This window comes from Eulemur rufifrons, chromosome 13 (assembly GCF_041146395.1).
Source record: "Eulemur rufifrons isolate Redbay chromosome 13, OSU_ERuf_1, whole genome shotgun sequence".
NCBI lineage: Eukaryota > Metazoa > Chordata > Mammalia > Primates > Lemuridae > Eulemur > Eulemur rufifrons.
The window spans coordinates 9,445,905-9,469,892 of NC_090995.1; the positions used below are offsets into that span (position 1 = coordinate 9,445,905).

The 23,988-nt window shown below is 34.5% G+C and overlaps 1 protein-coding gene across 1 annotated transcript in view; it reads right to left on the reverse strand.

Annotated features, from left to right (window-relative positions):
• The window catches only part of MMRN1 (multimerin 1), a 43,366-nt gene that overhangs the window by 18,565 nt on the left and 813 nt on the right, over positions 1-23,988 (reverse strand). Inside the window, exons 2-5 of the mRNA XM_069485508.1 lie at positions 14,065-14,184; positions 10,181-10,287; positions 1,502-1,621; positions 9-182 (exon numbers count right to left, since the gene is read on the reverse strand). Coding sequence (XP_069341609.1) covers positions 9-182; positions 1,502-1,621; positions 10,181-10,287; positions 14,065-14,184 — 521 coding nt within the window. The remainder of the gene's footprint in view (positions 1-8; positions 183-1,501; positions 1,622-10,180; positions 10,288-14,064; positions 14,185-23,988) is intronic.

Sequence of the window (23,988 nt, forward strand, 5' to 3'; positions counted from 1 at the left end):
ATTTTTACCTTTTAGAAAAGATTGAAATTCTCTGCCTTTATCTTCACTGATTTTCTTTTCTAGGGAGTAGTAAGTGCTCCTTACATCATTCACAGCCAAAGAAATATTATCAAACTTCTTCTGTAGAAGAGTCAGTTTTGTTGCCTGGTAGTTCATCTGGTCAGTCAGTTTTTGCATCACTGCTGCATGCAGAAGGAAAGAATATTGGAACCATGAAAAATAGCTTTAAAACCACTCAAATTTCATAAGTTTAAAGGTAATTCAAATAAACCATCTTTGCAGTAATCTATCTGAAAAATAGACTATATTCACTTAGCAAATGACAACTAAATGTTAAGACTATTTAAGTGTAGAAATTTGTAAAAAAAAAAAAAAAAGTATTATACTGTCTTAGATTTCTAAATGTTTTAACTTTGCTCAGAATTTTCAGTCTTTTTTTTTTAATTTCAAAGAGTTATTGTTACACTCTCAATAGATGAAAAAATGAATGGTCAGAAAATCAAAATAATTTGCTTAAAGTTGCCCAGCCAATGGCTCATTTTTGGCTTCCAAATCCAATGCCCCAGCATTAAAAATGTATACACACACACACACACATACACACACAAATATGTATGTAGTTGTAACTATATTCTGAGAATTTTGTTGTTACCTGAGGTATTCTTTAATAAGAGATAAAGATTTAGAATTTAGTTATGAGCACTTTGTATAGCAATACTCTCCATGCCTTTACATATACATTTGACTAATTCAAGAATTTTATAGTATTTTATAAAGATACTGAATTCCAATCCCTTAAAAAATTACAGTGCAATATCTAAGGCATAGTCACCTTCATTCTTTAAGAGAGCCCTGTAAGTCACATTTCTCAATGAATGTCTTGTATGACTGGTTCTATGCCAAACATAGTGACTAGATGTTTTTAGCAGTAACCAACCTTACATTTGTAAGAGCTAAAGTCTAAATGAAATGAAATAGCATTTATGATTACAAATATGAGAAAATATGTGACAGGCCAACTTTGGATCAACATGAGGTTCTTGTTCGTTTTTAGCCACAATTTTTTTTCTTAGTCAGTGATCAACACCCTTCAGTGATCTCTTATCAGCCAATGGAAGAGAGCCTTCCTGCTTCTCTTAACGTGATCAAACCTTTCCTTCCCTGTCAACATTCTTCTATGATCATCCTGTCTGAAGGACAAAATTTGCTTTTCTTTTGGAAACCTGTGATTTCCTTACAATCCAGTATCACAGCATTTTTACTCTCCTGTGTTTGCACACAGAGCTCCAATAATTATGTTGCTGCATGGTCCTTTCGGTCTGGGCACCTACCGGTCATCTACAATTTCTCCCAACATCCAGCACCAACAGAAAAGAATTGAGAGGTATGTTAATGTGTCACCATCAAACATTTGACAGCGAAGAGATTTCTTGTTTGGAAATTGTAATAAATAGTGTTGACGACAATTGGGTTAGAGATGATAGTAATTACAGTCTATGACCTGAGTCACCACAGTCTTGCTGCTGCTGCTGCTGCTGCTGCTGCTGCTCCGCTGACCCTCTGCCAACAGCTGCGTGACTTTCAGCCTGGTTGGTGTGTATCAGTTGCTGCTGTTCCTGGGCTGGATAGAAGCAGAAAGAGAAGGGAGAGAGTTAAGCACTAGGACTGCCTCATGTTTTCCAGTCCTGAGCAGTAATGTGGCTGACATTCATTTTCCCGTGTACTGAAGCATGATGGGCTGGGATGATTGCAGAGTAAGCTGCTCCGCCCCCAACCATAGGGCAATATGACACCAATTGGAGTTGGAAGTGCACGACTCTAATTCTTTCTGGGAAGAATAAAATTATTCAGGTCTCCTTTGAGCGAAAATGGATGGTAGTTTGGGGGAGCAGTGTAAACTAGCAGATGTAAACTGCCTGCATAATTGAAAGGATTTTAAAAATCTGCTGTGTTAAAAGCCATAGCAGCTTTTTAAGTGGACGGCCACAAAGGCTGATTGTTTAACAAGGCAATTTCCAACTGGTGGTCTACTTAGAAATAAGGGAGAGCTACGCATTTCTTACTGAAAAATAGAGCTATTTAATTAATAGTGCCACTTAAACGAGTTGCTCTCAGGTTTTTAAAAAATACATAGTCTCAAAATGGCCTAAAAGTAAAGGTCAACTATTATAGGCATGTTTCAAGGAGATCAACACGCAACTCAGTAACATTTCAGACATACAGAAATTCTTGTAAAATAAATTTACTCTGCTAAAGAATGGCTTCCCATTTTCCATGAATCAAGCAATATTTTAAATGGCTAAATAGTATTTCACTGGGGAAAATAATTTAGAGGGAAGATTTATTAAAAATATTTAACACGTCAAATAATATATGCCTATAATTTGCAGACTTCTAATGAAAAATGTATCCATTGAAATCTGCATATCAGACATGAGGAAACAAGTGTTTGGTGTCTGGCTGTGCTTCTTCCCATGTGAAATTATGAACCAATGAAACTGCATCTTTGGCACATGTTAATTATCCTCCCTAAGGCATAAGTGACTGTGACAATACTACTGAAGCTTCTCTACTCCATACAAAGTATAATATATTTGACTTTAATTTGATTTCGTCTCTACTGTTAGATTGAATTTTGCTTTCTTTTTCAGGACATTGAGCTAAATTAAATTTCCATTCATGTCCAAGATTTTTGTTTTGATTCTGTTTCTTTTTTATTTCTTTTCCTCCACTATACTATATAAAGTCCTGAGTAATTTTTGGTTTATTTAGTGGACAGAAACAATCTAAACTTAGGGAAAAATATAACCCCCTGTGGGCTGAAGAAGGTGGGGAAAAGTGTTGATCTTCTGCTAAATCCTAGCAATAAGGTTCTTATAAACCGGGCAGGATGCACATGCCTGTTTCAGCTATTCATGAGTCTGAGGATTCATGCAAATCAGGCTAAGAGTTCAAGGCCAGCCTGGGTAATATAGTGAGACCCCGTCTCTAAAATAATAAAAAAAAAATTTTAAATAAGGTTCTTGTAGCCTAAATTCAAATTAATTCATACAAATATATCCATTAAATAATTGCATAAATTTTTTTATCATGGTTCTTCCTTAGCTGGTATAATAAAGCATTTTTTTCTGGCAGCTTAAAGGTAAATCTGCCCAAGTGTAACTAGAAAGTAAAGCCATGGTTCTCAAACTGGGGCCCCTGAATCAGTAGTATCAGCATCACCTGGGAACTTTTGACACTGTAACTTCTAGGGCCCCACCCCACACCTACTAACTTAAGAAACACTTAAACTCTTAAGAATTTTAAGAAACTCTGGAGTAGGGCAGCAATCTGTGTTTTAACGAGCCCTCCAGGTGATGCACACTGAAGTTTGAAAACCACTGCAGTAAAGCATCAAGATAAATCTTCCTTAGCAACTTCCTACCTTACCATTTTCCCTGTTTCTCTGACCAGTGGTAGAATGTTCAGGATACAAATTTATAAATAGTTGTAGCAGTAAGAACAGGTGGATTTCACAAGATGAAAAATGGTCTTTCCCTGATTAACTTTTTGAGCTAGATCGCAGGGAGGAAACCAGCAAGTGCATTTAAAGGCAGTGCCATAACTGTAGGTGGCGGATACTTTGTTACAAGGGAGGCATAACTTGGTGAAAACAAAGACTACATTGTTTGGGGGTATACAAAGTAACCATTCAAGTTTCCTTTTCTATCATTAACTTCTGACACATTATTTTTTTTACATCCCTTTGAATACTGGTTTTTCCAGCATGGATGGAAATCAGAAGTTCCTATAAACCTTGAAACATTAAGTGTCCATGTTCTTTCCATTTCTCCACCTGAGATTCTGATTCAGTAGATCGATTCTGGGGAATTGGGCCCTTGTGTATTTTTTAAAACTCTACAGGTGATTTTGATGCATGGCCCTGGTTAGGAATACTCATTTAGAACAAATTGCTAAATTTTCCAATTCTAACGGGTAAATTCATTGTGATAAGGCAGAAAATACCAATATTTTCATACTAAAATTGCAATCCAGAAATCAATCCTGCACAGATTTTTAAACAGCATGCCCGTCGATAACAAGGGCATGAGTTCAAGACATGATTTATTAAAAGTCAAACCAATGGAAACCTTGAGTATTGCATCATTCCATAAGGAAGTGGACCATTACAAAGTGTAAGTGAAGTGGGCGGAGGGTGCAAGGTGCTTTTCACAGCTTCCACATTCACTCGCGTAGACATTGCCGTTCTCTGTTATTACAACACAAGATCCCTGAAGAGTTACTGCTGAGCATGGAAGTGTAGGAACAGTGTTCCTGCTACCTTTGCAGCAATCAGTTCTAGAGCCCACCGACAAATTTAGAATGTCTCACAAATAAAATCCCCTTTCCACGCAAAAACTAGACTATCGCTCCTTAGTCTCATCCAGCAACATTTCCTATTCCCCAACTCCCAGATTGTGTTTAGCCAGTACGTACCAATGGGGTCTACCAATTTTTAAAACACTGAAATGAAGCCATACCTGTTGGCAAAAACATCATTATAAAGTATAATAACTGACAAACTTAGTTATAAAAATTATAGTATTAACTCATTCCAAGTTAACTGTGAGGACATAATAAAGGATTTATTTTGTAGGATGCATGATGAATGGAATTCCTGTCATGCCAACATCTGAGAACTATTTTTCAGAATTAGCGTTTTGTTGGGCCCATGGTCATGCAGTGCTAGACTTCATAAAATACTCAGTGTTTTAGTAGAATGATCAGTTTATCATTAACTATGATTATGTAGTTGCTAGAACTTTTGAATCATTTGAGGCTTACTTTAGTTTACTTATTAGTATATGTTAATTGTTCTAAGTGCATAGCTTATTTCGTAATTATAATTCAGAAATTTATAATACATTATTAAAGACAATGAAAAAGAGACAAAAATTTAAATTTTAAAGTATTTCTTTCAGATATCATGAGTACGATTTTTTTGAATCTGACAAAAAAAAAAAACAAAAATCATCAATTAGAATCTCAGTCCTAGGTAATCTAATGATATTGGGAAACTATCAGTCTGGACCATCTTTTATCATGTATAATATAAAAATAATATCAATTCAGTATCAAAAATAAATTCAATATAAAACAATTAAGTTATGTGTCTGGAATGAAATCAGCTCAATTTTCATTATTTTTGTTGGATTATTTTTACTTGGTATGTAAATGTTGGATTCAAATAATGCTAGAAATTTTTATCATTTAAAATTGAAATTACCAGAATCATTCTACACACATAAAGCTTCCCATTTGCTCTTAGCTATAGTTATTGTTAAATTAATTGTTTCTAGAAACTAGGCGAGAAAACTGTACTCCCCAGTAAAGGAAACAACTATTAAGTGTCACACGAAGATCCTTGAGATCCAATTGTCACATAAACCTCTTTGCTCTGGAATTCACTGGATGGAGTCTCTGCCAAGGCTGTTAAAAACTTGAAATGCCTGTTTTACAAATTCAATAGTTTATGTCATCTTTTCCTAGCTCTGTTTGTGGACTGAAGTTCAATGCTTGCATTCATCCCAACTTACTGCAGGGGATTTGACTAGACACAGCCCAGAGATGATAGGATCTCTGACAGTAGAGTCAGTTACTTTCCTGTGATAAAGAGCCTCATTGATCATTGCTCTTTTGTTTTTTATTTAGCAATCTTTCCGTCTCCCCAAATGCATTCTCTACCACAAGGATTGCCACAGATTCTAGATTTTCCAAGTAATCTATCTTCTCTTTCGCTTAAGCACAGACTTTTGCTTTGTTCCATAGAGTGCAGATTTCTAAGTCTTTTTTTCTTGGTCCCTTCTAAGCGATAGGTGCAGAGACACAAGGGCATTTAAATCAACTAAATCTTAAAGATCTTTGTGCACTTCAGATTTTTAAAAGATGAAATATATTTTCTAAATTGGATTCTTTTTTTTTTTTTCTTTTCTCCCAACACAATGACTCTTTTTTTCCCCTGCAATGGAAAAAAAGATCCTGACCTGGGCAGATCAAGGACTTAGAGAAGGAAGCAAGGTCGGCAAGTGTCAAGAGCAAAAGCAACAGCTTCCTTATTAGATTTTTTTTTTCTTTTTTAATTAGACAGGTTTTATTTGCAAGTTTTTTTGTTTTCCTTCCAGGCCTTTGGGCCATATGGAGGAAGTCATTAATGGCAACTCAGTAATGAGGATGCTTGCTCTCTCCCCTTCAAAACCAGAAGGACTTCCTGGATGGCTTGAGAAGACAGATTTCTAGCTGCTCCTGCAATATCAAGTGAATACTTGCATAGTGAATGTTCAGGGTATGTATAAAGATTTACTGAGATTTATTAGTTAAATTGAAGTAGGCAGTTTGGTGCAATAAAGACTTAAGGTACACAGTGTTCCTTAACTAGATGTATCATAGTTTTATTGTGCAAGATGCTTATGGGAGGTAATGTTTCTCAAAGAGGAAAGTGTTAACCACCACTGGGAAAAACTAGATATGCAAAAATACAGGAAATACAAATGATTCCTCTTTTGAGTACTATAATTTTCAATCCATATTATGTGGAATACATTTTAAAATACTGTTGATGGAGAGGCCCCATATTTAAAATGTTTGTTATAGCAGATCTTAAATAGTGTACTGAATTATTTCACAGCATTTGTAAAACCAAATATTTGTCATATATTCATAACATATGGTAGAGGTCAGTTTATTTTAATACCTGTGCATGCTCCTGTGTTTTCAGCATTCATAATATTTGTGATAAATTTTATAAAACATGAATTTATAAAATACTTTTTTTTTCTGCATAAAGGATCTAACTAAAGCAGATTGGATTTTTAAAAACAGATTTGCAAAGAAGTTTTCATCTTCTATAATCTAACACTATTTGGATTTAAATCCCTGCCCTTTGTGTCATTAAAGAAAATCACAATTTCCTTGTTCTACTTCAGAATATTTTAGAGACATCTACTGGAAAGGTGCATTATTGCAAATTTTATAAAATAGGTTTAAGTGGTATGTTACTACTGACTTTTTGAAAACTGTGTTGAATACCATATCACGAAATTAGATCCCTTTCTGAATGCCAAACTCTTGTACACTCTAATCTTTGATGATTCACCCCTCATTATGTGGAAATATTATATATATGAAGTGAGAAAAAGGCATAACAAATGAAAAATATGTCAAAACTATTACTTTGATGTTAGACTTAATAATCCTTTTTTCTCAAAAAAGTTCTGTTCACTTAACTTTTTAAAAAATTGGTTTCCTTTTGATAGTATGACTAATGTTTTTAATAAGGTGATCTGGAACAATAACTACCAGTATTTTGATTATATGAGTTGTAGCTAAAGTGCACGTGTGGCAGATCAGTGTATTGTGGAATAAGACACCAGAGAGAATTGTCCCATGGATTTGGAGTTGTCACATCCCTTCCCAACAGCCTGGGGATGAATCTACAGAGAGAGGGGGAGAAAGAAAAAGAAAGAAGGGTAGAAAAGTGGAGGAGAAGAAGTAAAAGAGACTATAGTTGCTAGAAACCCCATTTTATTCTTGATCTATTAATGCTTCTTGTAAATGTAAAAGATCTCCCTACTATAAATTAAAAGGAAATCATTATTTTTACATTATGGAATTTATTTTGTCTGTGGAAAGGAAACTTGTTGGGGAAGCCAAGATCTGTGAAGTTTATGTACCACTTCACACATTTTTTACGAATAAAATAATCTCTTGGTGTTCTGAGGGACTGGCACTGAAGCGGCTGTCATGGTGGTTCCATAACCAGGTTATTCCAAATGCTTGAGGTCTCAGAGGAGGTTAAAGAGTGGATGAGCCAAGATAACTATTCTTGCCATATTTGGGGCAGTTTGTCATATGAGACAACATAGAATTGTGAAACACTGTTTATTCTTATGGGGAGACAATTTTCTCTCCCGTATGAGAATAAACAACACTGTTGGCACATACATAAAGTGTGAAAAAAAGGGTGAGGGGGACTTGGCATGTAATTGGGTAGGCAACAGAAGGGAAAAATGTTCAAAAACACCCTCAGGATAGAGATAACGAAGAATGGCTCAAAGGAAAAAGAGACACAGTAGTTCTTGATACAACCAGTGCATCAATTGCACTAGTAAAAAATTCAATAGTTTTTATGTTCTGTAATGAAAGCAAAGAATAGGATAGAGTATCATAGGAGCAACAGGAGTTTCTTCTGGAATCAAAGCTGTATCAGAATTGATTGTATGACAACGTGACACAGTGGGCCTCTCTGCCACCAGAACATTATTGCCACTGCAGATTCCAACCAAAAAGACACCTTTCTACAACACCTTAATTAGCAGAGACCTGAATAATGAGTAGTTCGAATTATACTATTGTGACAGAAGGTCATAATCAGAACTGTCCTGGGACATTTTTGCCAATGGGAACTAAGACAATGATTTGTAAATCTAGTATAAAAGATATCTACAGGTTGCTTCCAATTAAAATACAAGGTGTCATTAAACAATCAAAGCTAACCTACTTGAATTCAATTTATATATTTCACATAATACTTTGAAAAAAGGGAATGACAGTACCTGGTAGATAGTAAAAATTGTCAACCAGTCTTTGTTTCTTGTGTGTATATTTCTAATGATGGAGTTCTGTTTTTTTTTCCTTCTTATGCATATTGTAATCCACCATATAACAAAGAATTGATTAGCAAGCATAGAAGGATGAAGCATGAAGCAACAGCAGTCCTCATCATCTGGAGCCCATGACATTTTTTGACCTATAGGCTTTGCTCCTTGCCATATGTCTACATTCAGCCCCTTGCATGCAATAGGATTTGTAATATTCTACATTTCTAAAAGGGTACTCTGCAAACAAACACTTGAACCTTCCAGAAATAATGAAGAAGGAATTAATAATCTCAAGATATCCTTCTTTCTATAAGATGATAAATATGGACTTTAGAAATATAATTCTAAGTACTGCCCAGAATTTTTAACCATTTGCCAAATATGAACTAGAGACAAATACGTTTCACCATTGTGAGTATATTTGTGCCCTTCATAGAAATCCAAAGTCCTTTGAAAAGCAGGGTCATATGTGGATCATTTTAGAATATGCTAAATTAACTCATTTCCAAATATCTTAGTATACATTATATTTTCTTTAAAAGTTTATTTTACTTGACTATAAGTGCAGTACATAGTCATCTTACAGTCTTAAAAATATGTTGAATTTTTATAACATCTCTGAAATTTCAGCCAGACACAGAACAGCATTCGAGTGAAATTTCCCCACAGATTCTCATTGTATGGGCTAGCAAAACCATATATAATATCCCTAACTAAACTGCAAGATTCCTAGAGCTTTTGTATTATGCTTTCTTTTTCTTAATGTGAAGCATAATGGTTTCTCCACACTTAACATTAATTTTTAATCACAGTCTCTTACACTGTTGATTGAACTCCCCACCACTGCTAATGGCTTTTCTTATAATATTCATTCATTTAAAATATGTATGCTGATGCCATATCTTATTTTTCAAAGGAAACCTGTTTAAAGCCAAAAGCAAAATAATAGTCACATGGATGTTAGGCCACATTGGGTTACCATGTGTTTGATCAGCCTCACCACTGGAAAATCCTTAAAATCACAGTTGAAAAAAATGGCTCCATTAAGATACAAAAAAGGAGAATTATTCATGACACACTTTGTACATTATTTAATATTGAATTTCATTCACATGCACATTATTTCAAATAATTGAACTGAAATAAAACTAGAGGGTTGTCTTGTTCCTACAGTGAGTCACTTTGAATAATTATTTATTTAAAACTATAAAATTAGTATTCCTGATATCTTAATAAGACATGCCTCAATAGCATATAATTAAGAATAAGTAGGATATTTAGTCAGATCTCCATTGACTCGTCATACAAAATCAACATAAAAATGGGGGGAGAAATCAAAGGATAGCTTATGAGATTTTAGGGTGCTACAATAGCTACCAAGTTAGGAAGCTCTAAAAAGGTAATGGTCCTAGTAGTTTGCCTACATATTAATTTACCTTGGTTCAAAAGGGAGCATGCAATTCTTTTCTTCACTAGAATCAGTTACTTATACTTCAGAATTTTTATGCTTCTAATTGTTATTATGAAATTAATATTAAGTATACCTTTTGGCTGACATTTGGGTCCACTGTATCCAGGACAGCACCTCCAATCCAATGAGGTAACAATTTTATGTTGCATCCTGTAGACAGGATTTGATATCTTCTGAGATCTAGAGAGGAGAGCCATGGGGGGGGGGGAAGATATTATTTTCTTACATTAAATTGTCAGTTGGAATAATAAATGTAAAGTACTTGGAACCATGCTTGAAATACAATATGCATTTAGTGTGTGTTAGCTGGCATTATTATAATCATAATCTTCACCATCAATATCATTGCCAAATTTATGTTTCTTCAAATATATTATAAAAAGAATGAGTAGTTACAATATTGGGTATTTTAAATTGATACCTATCATTAATTTTCTAAAGATATTATACCTCTTCCCTTGATAATGCATTTAGCTAAGCCAATGTTAAAACTTATTTTTAATTCTGATTTTTAAAGAGTTATGTGGAGACAACTTATTCTATTAATATTTCAATTCCTATTATTTCCTGTACTGATATAGTTAAAAGGATCTGCATTTTTTCCAGATCAGTATCAAATAACTTGAAACAAATTAGATCTTAGTGATCTATTTGAAGTTAGGAAAACCACTATCATTTTCAAACTGCACTTTCTCATCTCCCAGGTTTTAAAATTATACTGTCTACTATTTCTGTCATATAGTAATTGCTCTGAGAGAGACAGAAACCATCTAACATGAGAAAATATTATTTCTTAGATGAAACCACAGAATGAAAATATACATGAAATGAATGTAACATTTCAATACAGCAATCAATAAAATTACAATATAATTAGTGAATGGCACTACATTACAGGCTCTAGGTGTGTAAATGTAAGTCATAAGCACAATTTGACCATATATAATATTATTATCCATATAATGTCAATATTTAGCTGATATTTATCAAATGGGTCTACAGGTGCATATTATCTTACTTAATCCTCACATTGGTTCTATGATGAAGGTATTATTAGTTCTATGATGAAGGTATTATTTTGCTGATAAGGATCATGAAGAGTAGAGAGATGAAATAACTTGCTCAAAGTCCCATATTTAAAAGTGGTATTGCTGGGATTTAAACCCATGTTGTGTGGGCAAGCCTCCAGTGTTTTTGTCCTAGAGTTTGTTACATATAATTATGTGGAAACAACAGTTACCAGATGAGTAAACCATGAATATGTGAAGGAAATGCATTATAACAGACTGGGCTGTAGGAGACTTGGGTTTTCGTTTCTGCTAAAAAACATATTGACAGGTACCTCAATATGTCTGAGGTTATTCCTCAATTGTAAAATGAGCTATATAGTTCTTTCCACCTCTAAAAGCATGCTAATCATTTACCTCCATTTAATTCAGTAAATTATATTCAGTATATAATTCTGTCCAGTAAAATATCATCTTAATCCCAACTCACAGTGGATAACAGATTTAAACCTACAGCATGAAACTATAAGAATTCTAGAAGAAAATGTTGGAAAAAGTCTTATAGACATGGGCCTAGGGAAAGAATTTTTGAGTAAGACCCCAAAGGCAATCACAGCAACAACAACAAAAATAAATAAATGGGACCTGATCAAATTCAAAAGCTTCTGCACAGCCAAGGAAACTATCATGAGAGCAAACAGACAACCTACAGAATGGGAGAAAATATTCACATGCTACACATCTGATAAAGGGCTGATAAATAGAATCTATATAGAACTCAGGAAAATCAGCAAGAAAAATCAAACAACTCCATTAAAAAGTGGGCAAAGGACATGAACAGAAATTTTCAAAAGAAGATAGACTAATGGCCAACAAACATGAAAAAATGCTCATCATCTCTAATCATCAGGGAAATGCAAATCAAAACCACAATGAGATATCACTTAACTCCAGTGAGAATGGCTTTTATCAAAAAGTCCCAAAACAATAAATGTTGGTGTGGATGTGGAGAAGAAGGGACACTCATACACTACTGGTGGGACTGCAAACTAGTACAAACTCTGTGGAAAGTAATACGCAGACACCTCAAAGAGCTACAAGTAGATCTACCATTTGATCCAACAATCCCATTACTGGGCATCTACCCAAAGGAAAAAAAGACATTCTATAAAAAAGACATCTGCACTAGAATGTTTATAGCAGCACAATTCACAATTGCAAAGATGTGGAAACAACCCAAATGCCCATCAATACAAGAGTGGATTAATAAAATGTGGTATATGTATACCCTGGAGTTCTCTATTCAGCCACAAAAACAATGGTGATCTAACACCTCTTGTATTATCCTGGATAGGGCTGGAGCCCATTCTACTAAGTGAAGTATCACAAGAATGGAAAAACAAGCACCGTATGTACGCACCATCAAATTGGTGTTAACTGATCAACACTTATGTGCTCATATAGTAGTAACATTCACTGGGTGTCAGGCAGGTGGGAGGGGGGAGAAGGGGATGAGTATATTCACACCGTGTGGGGAATGGACAGTGTGCACCGTCTGGGGAATGGACACGCTTGAAGCTCTGACTTGGGTGGGGCAAAGGCAAGATAGGTAACCTAAACCTTTGCACCCCCGCTAATATGCTGAAATTTAAAGAAAAAGAAAGAATGCCAAAGGAAGTAAGGCAGTTTGGAAATGGACTTTTTAGAGTTTGTAAGGGTGAGCTCAAGCAGATATTTGAATTATTATTGGATTCAATATTCTTGTTTTGGCAAACTGGATCTCTGTTGTATATAGCTCAAACATGATAAAAGAAAGTGTCAAATATTGTGTAAGTGTTGAAATAGTGAATGAATGAAGAGAGACATTTAAAGGCATAAAAAGATAAATATTTCTGGTTTGTTTAAAGAGAAGAAAAAATAAGAGCTCACCTTGAACCCAGAAAGGCAGTATGATAGGGGTTACTGTGATAATATTTTCATTACCAAAGAATTAACAATGTATTCTTTGTGTTTCACATTGACAAGGAAATTGTCACAGAGGGAGTGAATGCAGAAAGCAGAACTGAGCACAGCTCTCCCAGATCCCTGAGATGTGCTTATCTTTCTGGATCATGAACCTTAGCTATTCCTCAAGGGACTAAGAAACACCTTGATTTTATGTATCCTTACTGTGCACTGTTCCAGATTGCCCATGTGTCAGATTCATTGCCTGAGTTATTTGTATGACAATTTGCATAACATTAGCCATCATGGCCTGAGTACCAATTTTAGCTTTTATTGCAGGTTCTTCAGAAACACCCCCAGCTGAGCTACTGTGACGATGTGAATTCAGAGTATTTATCAATTACTTAGCCTCACATTTTAGGACAATGACACAGATTTTTTTAAAAATGAAAATCAAATAACACAGGCTATTAAAATAGACACAAGAAGAAAGGCCACACTTAGTAGCTTTACCATGCATAATTGTAACCAGTAGCTTTCCAAATTTTAGAATCTGAGCCAAATTATGGACTTCTCTTTGAACTAGTGTGGAAAGAAAATTATCAATAAATATTCGAATTTGTGTATGGATTTAGGAAGGAATTAAAAGACAAGATTGTTCATCAGGTCATAAAATAAAAGTGATAGTGATAGTAAAAAAAGAAACAAGCATGAGAGTTAACATTTATTGAACACTCATAAAGTACAGGCTCTAGGCTAGGTATATTACTGTGTTGTCTCATTTTAAAACTTGAGAGATGAGAAAGTACGTCTAAAAATGACCATATGAGGCAAGTGTTACTAGTATCTGTGTTTTAACTTACTGAAGGTCATATATCTTAATCTAATGTGAGTACTGTCCCCTCACCTTACTACACATATTTATCTGGGATTACTAACTTTATATATTCCAGGACATAAATGATTATGGTGCATGCAGTGGCTATTTTCCAGAAACATTACCTACCTCTGAGGACAGGATCCACTTGGCCAACCACAGGATCCTCTCCCTCCTGGAATATAAGTCACCTGGTTGTCCAGTATCACTGTGGGAGATAACCTGGTATGTACATAAGCACACCAGTTCCTAACGAAGAGATTATTATTGTTAGAACAACAACAAAAAAAAATCATTGTCAAAAATAATTCTTTTCATCACAATTATTTTCATAGATGTACTTCTGCCAGTATTATAGATCAGATACCTTGAAAGATTGATAACTAGCTTTAAAAGAGCTAAATATGAGAGAAGACAAACATTGCAGCATTGCTGTACTCATAAAAGTAAAGAAACACTACAAGACCAAAATAAAGAAGGAACAAATCAGAGATAAAGGGAGAAGCTGCAGTGTTTAGCTGTAAGATAAGTCAAAATCCAAGATTGCCCTTGTTGCAAATATTAATATTAGAAGTGAAATCAAAGACTCAGATCTAGTTCCATTACTTTGAATTATGACCAGGAAGACTTAAGTAAATAAACAAAAAATGGTATAAAGATCAAAAAAGGGGGGAAAATCCTGTTATTTAGCAGACAATGATTGTAAACAAAGAAAACACAAAATATTCTAGAAGTAGATTATTATACTTAGTAAAAGAGTTTAGCAATGTAATTAAGTTAAATGTAAGTTTTTATAACTAATAAAAAAGTCAATTTATATTAATTTACCCTCAAGGTTAAGATCAGTTACATTTCTATGTACCAACAACAAATTCAAAAAGATACTCTTTATAATAGCAAAAAATAACAAGAATAATGTACTTAAGAATAAATCCAACAAAAGAAGTGTAAATTTTAATATGTAAAATTCTAAGTTTTCTAGGAAGACCTTAAAGAAAATCCAATAAACCATGTTAATTAGTGGGAAAGCCAATATTAATATGTCAATTCTCTTCAAATTAATCTACAAATTCATTACATTTTGTTAAAGCAAACCTTAGTTTCACATGAGTTAAACGAGCTTATTCTATCCTTTTTTATATAATAAACTAAAAAAACCATGAATTTCAGAGAGTTCTGTCTCTGGCCATAAAAGAGGATCATATTTACTTTTCAATGGTAAAAATTATAAATCTGGACAAGATACAGAAAGCAACAGTTTTCAAACGTTGTACAATGTAGACAATACAGTGATATCTTTCTTGACAGAAGGGAAACACAATGTGTGAGCTCCACGTTCAATCTAGTTTTCTGCCTGGGAAAAATTTTCAAATGACATCCAGAGGGGTAGATTCCAAAAAGAGAGAACACCAGGTGAAGGCAACAGAGACCTGAGTTTGGGGATGCTGGGGTGGTTAAAATATGTGGGGAAAATTAATGAAATGAGAGGGCTGGACAGAGATGTCATTTTAAAAGTCAAAAAAGGGGTCCCCTTGAATCTTGGGGTGCATAATCTGTTGTGCTTGCAGACAACAAAATCCCTCTTTAATAGCTTAATGCTCACAATGCCTGGCATGAAAAAACAAAAAACTAGTTATGAGAAAAACAGAAAAATAGGACCAATACATAGAATAAAAATTACCTAGTAAATAGAAAAAACAAAACAAAACAGAAATGACATATCTGTGGGAATTAGCACCCCAGATTTTAAAACAGTTAATCATTAAATAGAACAAGAAGCATACAATATACAAATTAAAATTTGACTGGATATGCTTAACAGAAGTTTGGACACTGTAGAAATGAAGATCAATGAATTTTAAAGACTGGGCAGTAGAAACCATCTAAATTGAAGCATAGATAAAAATACATTAAAACGTAATTGAGGCCGGGCGCGGTGGCTCACGCCTGTAATCCTAGCACTCTGGGAGGCCGAGGCGGGTGGATCGCTGGAGGTCAGGAGTTCGAGACCAGCCTGAGCAAGAGCGAGACCCCGTCTCTACTAAAAATAGAAAGAAATTATATGGACAACTAAAATATATATATGCAAAAAATTAGCCGGGCATGGTGGCGCATGCCTGTAGTCCCAGCTACTCGGGAGGCTGAGGCGGTAGGATCACTTAAGCCCAGGAGTTTGAGGTTGCTGTGAGCTAGGCTGACGCCACGGCACTCACTCTAGCCCGGGCAACAGAGTGAGACTCTGTCTCAAAAAAAAAAAAAAAAAAAAAAAAACGTAATTGAACCAAAATTCAAGTGGTCTAAGATTATGTAGCTCAAGTTCTAGAAGAGTAGGAGAGAGAGAGATTAGAACAGAATAAATATTTGAAGAAAAATAAAGCATTCTCAATTTGATTTTTAAAAAATCAACCCTCATATCTAAGAAGCTCAATAAATTCCAAGAAGACAAAAACAAAGTGAAACCTCACTTAAGTCCATATACTCAAACTCCAGAAAACAACATAGAAAAAGAAAAAAAATGGCTGTGTTAATTAGCTAGACTTAATCATTCCATGTTGTCATCCACTTTAGGAAGATAGGACCATAGGACTTACTCTGTAAGGTTTTTTTGGGTTTTTTTTGGGGGGGGGCGGGGAATGAGTTGTTTAAAAATTCAGCCCTCTTAAAGAGATTAAAAAAAACATATTGGTGCATTTTGCTAAATCACTGGTGACACTTGAGGCAAAAATAATGTGAAACAAAGAACTGGAAAAAGGAAGACATAAATGTTGGGAAGATTTAAAATTAAGAGTATCACAATAAAAGGATCTTTAAAAAGTTAACTAGATTTCTCATGTGAATTTAGTGATGGTCCTAATTACTGAGAATGACTAACTTCAACAGAGGCACAATTAAACTGAATGACACAAGGAACATTTGCTGAATGACTACGGAGGGTGGAGAGTGTGGCCAAAGAATTAAAAGCACCAGCATCTCTATATACTCTGGGTTTTGCAAAGAAAAAAATATACTTGTTCTCTGTGAGGCAAAATGGCATTGTTACCTGGCAGAGACCTGTTAAAATCCTAAGTAGTAAAACAGTCTCATGGCTAAAATAGTTGAGGAGGCAAGGAAGCGGATGAGCAGATTGCTCATGGCCCAGCAATCTTTGATCCAGAAGAAACTGGAAGAACTATCCACAGCAAAAGAGCCCCTGGTGTGACTCATAATTAGGTTGATGCTACCGATGGAATAAGCTCATTAAGGGATGTTAAAAATGTAAATATAATTTTAAAACCAAATTATCTGAAAATGTAAGTTTAAAAATAGAAAATTAAGCATGGCGAAATGGTGACAGGCAGTTTAAAGGCAAATGCAATGATCCCAGACAAGCATTTTGCTGAAACTTAGAAATCCTTTGTACCTTTCTAGACTGATTATGGTGGATGGAGAGCAGTCACTTTGAAGTGTTTAGCTTTTTCCATGGGGTCATAACCCTCCATCTAGCAGACTGCATTTGGGATTCTCTTTAAGGGTAATAACTCTGTTGCTTTTGTGCAGCCACATGTACTGAAAAAAGGTTGTATTGATTCTTTGGATTTTCCAAGTTAATAGGTGAAAGGTTTGTTCTAGGGGAAACCAGACAACTCTGGTTACGAGCAAAGGCCTAGCTGCTTGAACATATAAAACAGAAGGTGGAAAAGGAATCTATTATAACTCAAAACTCGAAGGCTTGCGGATAATGAACTAAGAGAAGGCATTGCAAATGAAGAATGTGCTATATTTTGACTTGGACATTTTAGAAACCCAATCTTTCTTCGGGGAGCTGGTGAAAAGACTACATTAAGAAAAACTTCCATTAATTGTCCAAATCATGGCCCAATCATACCCATTCTTATCCAGAACTGAGTGAGAGTGGACTGAAGCAACAAGGATGCCTTTAAGTAATGTCCACACAGAATATTTTCCAAAGAAATAAAGGAGACAACAATCTAAGAATTGACATTGTTCAGTTATACTAGTCGTTGGAACTCAGATTAATAAATTACTTGTCATCCAATTCCTAAGAGGTGAAATATTTAAACTTCCATGTCAATAGCCTCTTGCTTTAATTGGCACAATAGTATGAAGATACCAAGTCATGAGAGTGTTCATTAGAAGTCAAGGTAAAAGAGTAAAATCTCCACCATAAATCAAACCAATGGTATGTAATTTTCTCTCAGAAGCTGAAGATTTTATGTTTGGGGGAGACATTCTGGATTGAAGGACTTTTGTTTCCTGTCATCCCCTAATTGCGATGAACTTAGAGATTTAAAGGGGAACAAGAGGAAGATGAGACAAACCAAGACAGACATGACTGCTCATGAAAATTGACACTCTTCCGAAAAATAGGATTATCTGGTGACTCTAGTAACAACCTCCCACACTGCACCTAGCACTCACCCACACCTCCCTGACTTGAGAAAGTGGGAGATCTCAAATGGCCATTTCTTTACCTTGTTTCTAAAGATGACTACAAAGTACAAATGACAACATACACATGTATTAATGAATTCATAAATGCCTCAAGGAAAGAACTAAGTCTCTGGTGGGATTTAATTTAGAGAAAAAATATTAATTAATCCTTCATAAGGAAATAATTTATTCATGTTGTCACTAATTTATCTCATAAAGAACACTATTGTCTTAATTATAATATTATTATCGCATGCAAATAAATGCCAACAAAAAACTAAGTTTGATCATGACTAATAGAAAAATTATGAAATGACAGTGTTGTATATCATTGTACACTAAACCCCTCAATTCCATAGCAATTAAATCCCCACCAAATTCAATGATGATAAGTGTGATAAACATATCCTAAATATATAAAAAGTATTCATGTGTTTTTAATAATAAGTGCTTACTACTTTTGCAAATCCATCTGGTTCATTTTATTCTCAACTCCATAGCAAGTCTGACATATGTGGTCAATTCCTTCTCTCTCTCTCTCTTTTTAAAATATAAATTAGGAAAAAGAAATAGCTTGTTTAATGAGAAAATAAAATTTTAAAGGCAAGATTTTATCTTAATAAACCTATCATTATTGATGTCAATAAGCAAGGAGAAAAACATTCAAATAAAGCCTCATATGGTTCAACAGTTCAATTACTAAGTCCCTGAGGATAAATATGTGCTCTAAATTAGCAGAAAGAGAACAGATTTTAGATAGCACCACTAGTCAGGGTAAATGCTCTCCTTGGCACACTATCCTAATTTGAGAACATCATTAAAATATCATGCATCAGAATAGCCAAAAGGTAGAAGCAAACTCAAGTGTCCTTTGACAGATGAATGGAAAAGCAAAATTATATACATACACGCACACGCGCACACAAACACACACACACACACACAATGGGATATTATTCAAACTTAAACATGAAGAAAATTCTAATACATGCTACAATATGAATGAACCTTGAAGATATTATGCCAAGTGAAATAAGCTAGTCACAAAAGGACAAATGTCCTATGGTCCTTATCTGGTGTACCTAAAATAGTTAAATTCACAGAGACAGAAAGTAGAATAGCGGTTGCTGGGGACTGTGGTTGGGGAGGGAGGAATGAGGAGTTATTATTTCAATGGACACAGACCTTCAGTTTGGAAAGATGAAAAAGTTCTGGAAATAGATGGTGGTGACAGCTGCAGAACAATGGGAACATACTTAATGCCACAGAACTGTGCACTTGACAGGTAAAATTGCACATTTTATGTGATGCATATTTTACCACAATAAAAATACATACATGCAGACAGACTGCAAACATGTCACAGAAAGCCATGAACAATAATTTCATATGCCTCTTGCCAAAATCAGAGGGGGCTGAAGAAGAAAAAGAAAAAGAAAGAAATACAGGAAAGGATGAAAAGATACAAGGGATAAAAGAGAAAAGCAGGCATGGGGAAAAGAAGAAAGAAGAGAGGGGGCATGAAGGATTTCCGTCAACATCACAGCCATCCCAAATATGTGCTCTTTCCGCCCCTGTACGTCAGAATGAGAAGGTCATTTCTGGTGCTGAAGGACTGCCTGCTTGCTGGACAGATTTTCATTCTCCCTTTTATTGCACACATGGGAGTGCATTTGCTTACCCGGAGTTTATTTTTTCTATAGCTGAATTAATTGGGGGGGATACACCTGCATAAGCGAAATAAAATAATTAAAGAAAAATTTTCCCCGAAGAGAGGCACATAAGATAGTTGGATGCTGGAGTCAGCCTGCCTGCTTTTTAGGTCTTGACTCTGCAATTTATTACTCATTACCTTGTCTGTTAAATGAGGCTTCCTCATCTGTATAGTAGGTAGTAATATAATACTATTACCTATCTCACAAGATTATTGTGAGACTCAATGAGTTAATAAAAGGAAAACACTTGTTGTGACTGTTGCTGGCTCTGCTGATTAACAATTAAATGTTTCAGAGAGGTAAGTGGATTTTTTTTAATCCAGGGGACATATATACGGCCCCATTTTTTTTTTTTTTTTTTGCCTCAGATACAAAGAGACATGATTCCTGTTTTGCTTCCTTAATAACCTAATAAATTCACCTTAAGCATAATTGCTTGTATGTTTCAAGCAATTTTTCAGAAAAATAATATTTTTAAACAAGAAAATATAATAATAATTTATGTTGGTGGTTCATTTTCTTTTAGTCAGTATACCTTTATAGAGTTATAGTTCATGCTCTTACACTATTACATGCAGTATTCAAACTTCCATGAAAGTATTAGTTTATAAAAGAATCTTGTAAATAAATTGATATTTAAAATAAATTTTTGAAAAGCAATCATGCAAAGCTCAGATCACGGGGAGTTTCCAATACTTTAATTTTATGGTTAATTTAGGCTTTAAGGAGAAATCCCTTTTTATGTACCAACTTTTGCAATTAAATCCTTTTATCAAGCATCATTAGCTTGCTTTCGATAGTGGGCACGGAATGGTGACTATAATTGAGTTTTCAATGATAGATGGCTGCACAGTGCCTCAGAGTGACAGATAATTGTTTTTATACAACATTCTCAGTGCAAAGTTTTAGGAGAAGGAGCTGAATGTATCCCCATGGCAAGATATACATGGAATTTGCCTTTAGGATCCAATTTCCAATTTTAAGATCAAAGATAATAAGTTTTTTCATGTGGTTCGTTGAATTAAATATGTATAACCTAAATGTCTTTTCATAAGTAACGGTTCTTAAGGTCAATCTTATATTAAAGATTATATTAAACCTTTTTCATAAATTTGTTTTATTTTACCTAGTTGTTGTTTTCTGCAGACTGATTTCAGGATATTCAGGGCATTGTAAACTGTTTCTATTCCAGCAGGTGTCAGACTTTCCCAGTGGGCAGACCACACACGCAGGCTAACCTGCTGTGATGCTCAATTTTACGCTTCACTGAGTTCCTGTAAACTGACTTTTATAACGTTTTCGCCTACATAGTAAATTTTTAAAATTATAACTGTATATTCAGAAAAGCAGAAGGTGTGGAAATACAAGATGTTTTCACTTAATTACCAAAATTATATAAGCATTCATTCAATTCTAGCCTATAATGTACAATATACTATATTTATATATTTAGTAGTAATTTAGTGAGTAGATATAGTAAAATAATGAAGTAAAGAAGATGATTAATGAGAAAAAATTCATACAGAAGATACGTTATATAGTATTTGTTTCCCTGGCAGTTATGTAATAGGTGGATTTATTTCCCAAGGATATAAGAAAATATCCTTTTGTATAATAATATGTTTCTCTTTAGAATTTTATGGCAGGTAAGAATAATCCCTTTTCTTGGATGCTATTAGACCGAATAATAACTCTGCAAACAACACATGAATTTAATTGATCATGTTTTTCACATCTAAAAACTACTCATTGACACAAAATGAGCAAGAAAAAAAATGCATATTGTGACAGCAGAATTAATTTAATGGCTGGTTTTGTAATTTTAAAACAATGATTTAAGTGAGGTATTTATTTTTTTAATTTATAAGTAACCTAATAAAATGTTTCGAATTCATCATCCTAAACATTATGTTAGAAGTCATAAAACATTTAACTTAAGCTACCTCTTATACATCAAACAAGTTACGTAGCTTTCAGAAAAAGAATATAACAAATGCAATTTTAAAACAAACAAGTAATTAAACTCTGCAAAAAAGCATCTTGTTTTTCTGCATATTCAATTTTTATCTTCCTTCTGCCTTACCTCATTAACATTTTAACCTATTTATGGCCACTCTATATATAAAATAAAACTTAAAAAGAAACAAAAACAAAAAATGGAAATCTGGACTAGCCTTGGTTTTTGATCTATTTTTCATCTCCCTTTTTGTTGAAAAAAAAAAGCCAAAAAACCTCAAAAACTCCTCAATAGAGTTGCCCAGAACTGCTGTCTCTTTTTTTTTTACCTTCCTTCACGCCTCAATTCACTGAAGCCAGAGCAGAGCACTCACTTCACTACTTATCACTGCCATGCCACTAAAACTGTGGATATTTTCAGTCCTCATTTTATTGTCTTTTTAACCAGTATTTCACATTATTGATCACTTACCTTCCTCTTAAAATCTTTTCTTCCTTTGCACAGCACAATTCACTATAGCAAGGATGTGGAAACAACCCAAGTGCCCTTCAATCCATGAGTGGATTAATAAAATGTGGTACATGTATATCAAGGAATACTACTCAATTACAAAAAACAATGGTGATCTAGCACCTTGTATATTATCCTGGATAGAGCTTGACTCCATCCTTTGAAGTGAGGTATCACAAGAAGGGAAAAACAAGCACCAAATGTACTCGTCATCAAATTGGTACTAACTAATCAACACCAAGGTGCTCACATGGTAGTAATATTCACTGGGTGTTGGTCAGGTGGGGGGTGGGTAAACTCACAACTAATGGATGTGGTGTGCACTGCATGGGGGAAGGGCATGCCTTTAGCCCTGGCTTGGGCTAGGCAAAGTCATTACTTGTAGCCAAAATATTTGTACCCCCATAATATCCTGAAATTAAAAACTAATAAGGAAGAATCCCTCATTCTAAATGCTTTTGGGACACCCTGTATAAGCACAAATGTATTGGCTTGCATTATTCCCAATGTCTCTCTCCTCATCTTTATATTAACAGCAGCTTTAGCAAAATGCTCTCCCATAGCAGGTGTCAACTACTGTTTTTAACTTGAATTTTATTATATTATTAGTAAGATGCTTAACTCAATTTAGCTCCCAGGGAATGTCTGGTGTCTTGACATTGTTTTATTATGTGAAAGGTATCTGTAAGTTTAGTTTTGTAACACTAAACATCTGGTATTCCAAATACACAGATGACTCTGAATAGAAAATGAAGAAAACATTGACCTGCCAGGAATTTTTGTGTCTGCTTGATTTGGTTTTTAGTCCTTTTGAAAGCCTTCTTTAACAATACCACTTTAAGCTTTGTTTCCTTGTTTTACTTGAACAATCCAAATTGCTCTAACTTTAAATCAAAACCAATTTGAAAAATAGGCTTTTCAGATTGATCACATTCATGATGACAACAATACTCAATATAATAACAATACTGGTAAATTTAATTTGGTGAGCACCTATTCGTGAAAAGTATGCCTCAAAGCATATTTCATTAATCTGAATGTGCATGATAACCCTGAAAAGTTGTATCTTTATCTGCATTCCTATATTATATCTATAGTTTACATATGAAGAAACTGAGGTTCAGTTGACTTGTTCAAAGTCATGGATCTAGAAGACAATACTGGAGGCAGGGTTGCAGCCCAGGTCTCCTTGGTTTGATTTTTGATAACTGTATATTTGATAGTTTCTACAATGTTGCTATTCCAACATTCAAATCTGTTCATGTCCCAATTTTATTGTTTTTTGTCTTTCATATTGTGGTGTAATTGAGGGCATGATCAACATATCCTTCCTTGACTTGAATTAAATAAGCTAACAGCCACCATGGTGCTATTTTGTTTGATAGTGACTATCCCCAGGAAAAGAGCCTCTACAAATGAATAGAAAAGTGACTTGGACTA